General features: G+C 37.0%; 1 protein-coding gene across 1 annotated transcript; it reads right to left on the bottom strand.

Annotated features, from left to right (window-relative positions):
* Positions 1-6301: 6301 nt before the first annotated feature.
* Positions 6302-7758, bottom strand: LOC149226504 (putative aquaporin PIP2-8). The gene is made up of 4 exons (XM_089375306.1): positions 7433-7758; positions 7039-7334; positions 6780-6920; positions 6302-6645 (listed from the first exon to the last, which is right to left on the bottom strand). The coding sequence occupies exons 1-4, from the start codon at positions 7713-7715 to the stop codon at positions 6523-6525; spliced, it is 843 nt and encodes a 280-aa protein (XP_089231432.1). The 5' UTR covers positions 7716-7758; the 3' UTR covers positions 6302-6522.
* Between the last annotated feature and the right edge of the window lie 1114 nt (positions 7759-8872).

The raw sequence follows: 8872 nt of genomic DNA, 5'->3' as shown, positions 1-8872 counted from the left end.
TTACTTTAATTTCTTCAACCAATTCATTAGAATTTCCAATGACAATCAAATCATCAACATATAAGGAAATCAACACAATTTTCCCCTTTGAATAAAAACCGGTATAAAGATTTGGGGTCATTTTTACTTCTCTTATAACCATGTTGTAAGAAGAAAGAGTCTATATTTTCATACCAATATCTGGGAGCCTATTTCAATCCACACAATGCCTTCTTTAATATATAAACAATGTGTTCTTTCTCCTTTTTAATAAACCCTTATGGTTGAGTTAAATATACCTCTTCTTTCAACTCTACGTATAGAAAAGCATATTTCGCATGTAGCTGGTGTAGGATCCAATGGTACTTAGTATCTAGAGCTATTAACTTTCTAATGGTATTTAACTTAGCTACAGGAGAAAAATTCTCCTCGTAATCAATTATTTCTCTCTGTGAGTACCCTTTGGCCACCAACCTAGATTTATACTTGTCTACACTACCATTTGATTCTAACAACGGTTTAAATAACCATTTACCACCTATGGGTTCTTTTCCTTTTGGCAGTTCAACTAATTCCCAAGTTTCATTATTAATTATGGACTCATAGTCTTCTTTCATAGCTAGCGTCCATTCATCATACTAATTTGCTTCATTATAATTCATGGGCTCAACAACATGTAAAATACTAGTCATAAGAGCATACTCTTTGTACCTTGCATATAAGTGAGTCTGCCTACCTGATCTCCTTGGTAGCGGACTTACCTCAATCATGTCCTATGTGATTTCATGCTCACCTCTGAATGGACTTCGACTGTTGAATGTATCGACATCACCAGGTTCCTCTTTTTGTTGTTGTTGTAAATCATTGTCTTTGGCTTCACCATTACTGTCATCAATCAATAAAGGCATGTTCCACTCCTCATAAATTTTGTCCTTATTCCCTTCATCAACATGTTCATGAAAGATAACATCTCTACTCGAAAACACCTTGTGAGTAGATGGATTAAACATCTTATATGCTTTGAAATCAGAACAATATCCTACAAATATGCACTTTATATCTTTAGCATCCAATTTGTTCATATCTTCCTTCAGAATGTGTGCAAAATATTTAGAGCCAAATAATATCAAGTGATTGACTGCAAGTTTGAAACCATACAAAGCCTCAAATGGAGTCTTGAGATCAAGACACCTAGTTGGAATTTTGTTCTTTAAGTAAACTACAGTACTAATTTCTTCTGTCTAAATACCATTGGATGGTTCTCACCTTTTATCATGTTGCATGCACACTCCACTAGAGTTATGTTCTTCCTCTCTACAAACCCATTCTATTGTGGAGTGTGGGGTACTATAAATTGTTTTGCTATCCCATGATCTCTGCAATATTTGATGAATTTTCCAAGCCTGTATTCCCCCCATTGATCTGCGTAGATAATTTTGATGACTCTCCATGTCTTCTTTTCAACCATATTTCTGAATTCTTTAAAATATTCAAAAGCATGACTTTTCCTTCTATGAAAGTATACCCAAGAATACCTTATGCAGTCATCAACAAATATAAAAAATAATAAGCTCCACCTAACGACCTTGTCTACATGGGTCCACATATATCAGTATGCACAAGTTTGAGTATATCTTTCTTTCTCCTATATAAACTAAAGAGAAATTCATCCTTGTGCATTTTCCCAAGTGCACAACCTTCACAATCAATATGTTCATTCTCTCAAACAGGAATTCCATCAACCATACCTTGTTTAGGTAGAAACAAAAAGTCATGAAGGTTGATGTGACCAAGCCTTTGATACCAAATATTTTACTGTCATAGTCATTGAAGTTACAGCTTGATGTGGCACACTTGTAACATTCAACTTATAAAGGTCTCCAACTCGTACTCTTGATGCGACTGAATTTTGATGATCCAACAAATCCTTTATAACACAGTAAATTTTCAAAAAATATACCTTTAAATTCTGATCTGCAATCATGGAGACAGAGATCAATTTTTTTTTCATGCCAGGTACATACATTACATTCTGGATGCGCTTAATATTACCATTAGGCAACATCACGGGAATATCTCCATACCCTCTAATTTGATATGCTCTGTCATCTCCAAGGTAGATGTTAGCACCATTGTTGGTCTCTTTAAAATTTTCATACCAATGTTATTACCTGTCATATGAGTGGATGCTCCAGATTCCACCAACCAAGTTTCAGCTTGATCGGTCTCAGCACAAGAACAACATCAGACACAAATAATTTAAGATCATGATTCTGATCTTCACCAAGAAAATGCCCTGTATGCATCTTGTGTCTGTGTCTAGTTTCATCAGTCTTCTCTTTATAACAATCTCTAGCAATATGATCAATTATGCCAGAGTAAAAAAACATAATTCCTAAATCATTTCTAACAGATGACATGCCTTGAAATGGATTTTTCTAGGATAGACCATTGCTTTTTTTTCCTCTTCCTGGTTTCCCATTGAAAAACTTTTTCTTCACCACCAACGTTGAATCTGCATTCTAAGGCTTCAAGTTCATACCCCTCTCTTCTTCCTACATCAAGATCCCTGTCAACTCTTCAAAGGTGGGAGATTTCTCCCTTGCCGCAAGCCCTATAATGAACATTTGATAATCCTCTGTCATACCATTTAAGGTAATTGTGACAAGATCTGTATTGGACACTTTCTCCCCTATGTCGCCCAACTTGTCTCTCAGTTCTTTGATCTGTGAGATGAATGCAACAACGGATTCATTCTCCTCCATTTTGATGGAGAGAATCTTACTCTTAAGAAACAAGAGGTGATTTGTATTTTTCATTTCATACAAATCCTTGAGCATCACCAAAATGTCATTGGTGGTTTTGCATTCTTGGATGTGAGGAACTATGTTGTGTTTTACAAACATCCTCAACAACACCTTCGCTTTATTTTCCCTATTCTCCCAATCCTGAACTAATGCAGTTGTGGCACCATTGGTTGTAGTTGACTTTACTTCATCTTCATTTGCAATTGTCCATGCACTAGAACCCCCAATAAGATTTTGCAACTTGAACTTCCAATTGGCGTAATTTGAGCCATTGATCTTATTTCTCTCATTAAGGTACGTATCTGCAATGTGGTTATTCATTATGACAAAACCACGACTCCACTAACAGATCCACTAGTCCAATCTATAGATCTAGTAATTCGACACCTGATCTACGGCTCCAACACTAGATCCTCCAATAGTCGATTTGCGAATCTAACTCTAGATCCTTCAACAACTCTAGATTCGGGTGCTACGGATCCAATTCGAGACAGATGGCCTTCAAAAAAACGTTGGACAAATCCACCAACTCAGGCACTTCTAGTCTCGAGCCACCTCCAATAGGAAGAAACACTAGTGCCCTTTCATCATATTGCAGGCTGCGCTGAGGAAAAATAACGTAAGTTTTTCGGATCAACGCGGGTTTGACCCCTAAAACCAACGCCGATCAACACCGTTTTTGAAAATAATGGAGAAATTTTGTTTCATGGTTGTGTGTGCATCCTAGATTAGAGTTATTTCCTATTTTCTAAGAGATGGATTTTATCTCCCTAAATTGAATGTAAACTTATATATTTATGATTTAATGATTAATGAGATAGAGCATACTGCTTGGGGTAGTCTCTAGGTGTAGCTTGCTCACCTGTGAGCTGCTAGTTTCGGTGTGTAAGTTTCATTCCAATTTTGTCTTTCCATTTTTTAACATGGTATTAGAGCACAGAAAATTAGGTCTGCGATGAGTATGCCTTGGTGGCTAGAATGAGAGCCTTGGTGGCTAAGTTGAGCCTTGATGGTTGAGTTGAGCCTTGATCGCTGAGAGCCCTTGTGGTTGAGAGCGTGTAAGCCTTGGTGGCTGAGAGCCTTGGTGGTTGATTCAATTACTTTACTGATAGAGCATTGAAATTTTGAGGAAGCCTGATAAACGTCGATTTTAGGGATCAAACTTGTGCTTATCAGTGCTGGATCTTAACTTGTATTCTTTGAGTGGCATTTTACTATGTTGTTTTTACACAATATTTTTAAAATCATGTTTCACAGTAATTTAAATTAAATATATAACTATGCAAATATTTATGCAAATATTTATGTGACTATGACATTTGTACTTTGTAATGTTAGTGAAGATAGGAAAAAGAAAAAGGGTCCAAAAACCCTTAATTTCACTAATTAAATTAGATATACAATGGAAAAAAATTTCGCATTATAAAATCTAGACCATCCGACCATCCATATTATTTTTTTTAATGGAATGGAATTTTTTTAAAATCCTATTCTTAAGTAAACCATATATTTATATATATGATGATTTCTAGGGTTTATTCATTTCGTCCCCACATCAGTGAATCTCTAGGGGCTTGTGGGTAATGAGCCCACGCTTCTTCCAAGTGTGTGCAACAATGGAATCTGCCTTTAGTCAAGCCCCAAGACTGCGCTATGACGACATAGCCCCACGCATGTTGAGGTCAGACCTCATTTCATTTTCTCCACAGCCACCGACGAAGGTTGCTCCGACCCTTTCGAGGTTTGACTCGTGCGAGGCTCGACCAATGGGTTGGGTCCCATCCAAGTCAGGGTCGGGCTAGTCGGACTCTATGTTATTTATTTTCCTCCTCTCATTCTGTGCACGAAGGCCCGACCAATGCTTCTGCTGCGCTTCACCCCCAACATTCTCACATAAATGGGCGTTGCCCTCTGTGCACCAGGACATAAAGCCGCAAATCACCTCCAAGAAAACTCGGATTCGCGTACCTCTCTGCTGACAGTACAACAAAACATCACGAGAATCGACAGAACATGGTTTGTATACTAAAATTAAAAAACATATATTGCATATATTGAAAAATTCACTGGAAAAGCTTCTAAAAAATTGCATTATAAACAATTGTTATATTAAAATGAAAAACTATTATATGCATGGCCTTTCAGTCTCACGATCGTCAAATTGGTTTTTCAATGATATTGGTTGCCATTTTGGCAATGGTATTGGTTTTTCAATGGTACGCGTCTTTACACAAATGGATGTTGCCATCAGTGCAGGAGAGCATAAAGCCGCGAATCACCTCCAAGAAGACTCGCGTTCACGTACCTCCCTAGTGATAGTATAACAAACACATGACGAGAACTTACAGAACATGGTTGGTACATGAAACACTCACATTGACCAAAAACGCACAAGAATATTTAAAAGGAAAAATGATTATACAGATGGCCTTTCAGTCTGACGTCCTGCGCCTCGGTCTTTCAAGGAAGTGTCTAGCGAGGCGTAGGAAAGAGGTAGAGGAATCTGTCAGCTGGCTAAAATTTGCTTGAATTTTGATAAAAAAATTTAAAAATTTTACACCAACAATGTTTGAATTATGTTTTTGATGATGGAAATAGATTCAGCACCACTAAAAATCTGTACAACACCCAAAACTTAAATACTTAAAATTTAAAAATTTAACAATTATATCCTAGATTTACAAAAATTCCGATCAAATTTTATTAAAATTTTATCCAAATTTCCATAATTTTCTCAGCAAACAAACAGTCTGATTAAATTACGGTGTTTTCAGTGATACTGGCTGCTCTTTTGGCCATTGATTGGCCATGCTATGAAGACTTGCACGCTAACTGTACGTGATTAAAAAAACCCTAAATATCCTAACAGAGACAAGAGGAATTCTTGCCACGTCGGGTTTTCCCGAGGCTTACAGAACAATTAAAAATTTACATAAAAATCAGAATATTGTGTCCTCCTCATCGGCTGCCACGATGCCCTTTCTGCAAGCGTCCGAAATCAAATTCTGGTCTGTGGTGGGGTCAATGTCACTGCATAAAATATATATATCCATTTAATTAACTTTATTGAATTATATGCCCTTAATTAGATTTATTGAATTATTTAATTGGATTAACTTTTAAGTTCGATTTGTACACTGCTCTTTCAGGCTCGAGCTTAGCGCAGGCACCGATGAGAAATGTTATGCCATTTAATTATGACTGATTTTAATTAAATTATTTTATCGAATAATACTTAGAAATTAGATTTAAAAAAATTAAAGGCTTATGAGATTGATTAGAAATGTTATGCCATTTAATTACGATAGCTTTTAATTAAAATTATTTTAAAGGCTTATGAGCATTATTATAAATGTTGTGCCATTTAATTAGGATGGCTTATCATTATAATTATATTAACAAGTATTACTGAAAACTAATAATCCACAATTACATCTAATAGATATCAGAGGCTTCACAAACTGAACCTTTAAACAACATTTAAAGAACACAAACCGAACAGGACCTTCATGGTATGAAATTAATTTGACAATAAATGACTTATGGAGATCGAAGAATTACATTTAATAGATATAAAAAGCTTCCGAGAATGAAGCTTTAAACCACACAAAGCGACGCATATATCAATATTATTATTATTACTACAATTCCACAGTGGAGACCTTACAATATAAATGACCTCTTATCAAACTGCTGCAATGTGGGATAATAAGAGAGGCCCAGTGAAATTTTCATTCTATACTGCAGTGGTGGGGTGGCTCTGCAATGATGCCGAGTTTTTCAGGCCCGCCCTTAGAATGTACTGGTGATACGCCGCAGCAACCGCAGCTCCAATCAGCGGACCCACCCAGAATATCCACTGCCATACATTCAATCCATTAAAGAATAAGTCAACCACAAATTTCATTTCTATCCATATAAATCTCCTCTTTGACGTCATTTAGATCAGTAAAATGCAATGCTTCCAAAGAGAGAATTATAGATAAATCTTACGAGGTCGTCCAAGGATTTTTTATGGCCGTATATCACAGCGGGCCCAAAGCTCCTGGCAGGGTTGATGCCTGTGCCTGTGATGGGAATGGTTGCCAAATGGACCAAGAATACCGCTAACCCAATTGGGATCGGAGCCAAAACCTGCGTTAACCACTTGTCATATTAGTAAATTTACATCAGTGAATGAATATTTCATAACACCAAGCTTCATATATAGAGAGAAAGAGTTTCAGGGTGGAATATGATTTGTGTTATGTACAGGGATGTGGGAGTGGCGGGCTTTGCGCTTGGGGTCTGCTGCAGAGAAGACAGTGTAAACCAACACGAAGGTGCCAATTATCTCCGCGAGAAGGGCAGTTCCCTTGGAATAACCGGTAGATACAGAGTTCGATCCTCCTCCGGTGGAGGCATAAAAGCTCCCCTGCATGCCCCTCACAAGGGCAGTTCCGCACAGGGCACCCAGGCATTGAGCTACAATATACGCTAGGGCGCGAGGAAGAGAGACCTTGCGGGCAAGAAACAGTGCAAACGTGACAGCTGGATTGACGTGACCCCCTGGAGACACGCATTGATTATTAACGTGATTCAGTTTAATATGAAATACGAAATCAGATTATGATCAAGGCTGCAGGAATGCAGTTGGCTTCTTATACCTGAAATTGCCGATATGCAGTATACGAGCACGGAGATCATTCCTCCGAAAGCGGAGGCTTCTCCCAACAACCCCACTCCGCCGCAGGTACCTTTGCTTCGTTTGTTTTCAACAACGGTTGTGAGTGTTATGTAGAGGAAAAGCAGCGTAGCAACAAATTCAGCCATGGTGGCTCTGTAGAACGACCACCGCTTGAATTCTAGCGAATCCAAAAGAGGGGCGGTAGCATGATCTTCATAACCCCTGCTCTCTTGCTCTCCGCCTTCTACTCCCATCGCTGCCATCCTGCGCTTCTCCGTAGCTTAACAGCAGAAGCTATACTGCTAATAATGGCTACTCCACTATATGGATTTTAGGAAGGCCCTCGGTTAAATAGTACCGAGGAGCGCTAGCGTACCGTAGCCGTCACACGACTGTAGAGTATAAGCGAGCTGGATTTGCTGTAACAGTCGGGGGACCCGTCTGGACCGCTCAGCTAAATTTCTGTATGAGGAAGTAAACAACACTGAAGCTATATCGCTTATAGATTATACCTTAAACTTATGTTAAGGTATTCTTCGCTTCTAAATCCCAGAGGTTGCTACGATATGACATCATCCGGCATTCGCCTGTTCAGATGAGTTCCACTGAGAGATTTCTTGCGTCGACATCAATTGTAAATCAAACAAATCGGCGTAATATATGTTGAGTGATGCAAATATGTTTTGGGGATACGGTTCTCAAAGAACATATGGAAAATATGGGAAATTATCTAGAATAGAAATAAACTTCTTAAGCTTGGATATTTCTGTAGTAATTAAATTATTGATATAGTAATTAAATTATTGATGTTGAGGATATTTTTGGAGAACTGTGTTATGAAATGGTAGGTTTGTCTAATATTTCGGTAAATATTTAACTTATAAGCAAGATTGGAGTCTCCTAAAAGCTGGAAAAGGATTCACTAGTTAGACCAACATACTTTTTATGACGCACTGTTCTCTTAAAATCCTCAACATCAACAATTTCTTAACCTAACAGGCAACAACTCAGCGAGAAATTAAAAACTTCTTAAATTTTAAAAACTTTTGAAAATTAATAATCTTTAAAGCAACCACAACACAAAAATCTTTGCAATTCTAAGCAAATAAAAATTATAAAACCTCAACATCAACAATTTCTTAACCTAACAGGCAACAACTCAGCGAGAAATTAAAAGCTTCTTAAATTTTAAAAACTTTTGAAAATTAATAGTCTTTAAAGCAGCCACAACGCACAAATCTTTGCAATTCTAAGCAAATAAAAATTATAAATGATTCAAAGTTTTATACTATATAAATATAATAATAAGTAAAAAGTCGTGATTCATTTTAAATCAATTTTTTTAATAAAATCAATATATATATATATATATATATATAATTAATATTGTCACAATATATTACTTGTTTTATTTAAGTAT

Source organism: Pinus tabuliformis, chromosome J, assembly GCF_031772625.1.
Source record: "Pinus tabuliformis cultivar Carrire ecotype Pingquan chromosome J, CPIR1, whole genome shotgun sequence".
Taxonomy (NCBI): domain Eukaryota; kingdom Viridiplantae; phylum Streptophyta; class Pinopsida; order Pinales; family Pinaceae; genus Pinus; species Pinus tabuliformis.
Note: the sequence above shows the minus strand (reverse complement) of the source record. Positions and strands in the feature narration are given on the sequence as shown.

Coding starts and splice junctions, on each gene's coding strand:
- LOC149226504 (XM_089375306.1), bottom strand. CDS start 7,715: ATGGCAGCGATGGGAGTAGAAGGCGGAGAGCAAGAGAGCAGGGGTTAT. Junction 7,335..7,432: donor CTGCATATCGGCAATTTCAG/GTATAAGAAGCC, acceptor GCGTGTCTCCAG/GGGGTCACGTCAATCCAGCT. Junction 6,646..6,779: donor AAAAATCCTTGGACGACCTC/GTAAGATTTATC, acceptor AATGTATGGCAG/TGGATATTCTGGGTGGGTCC.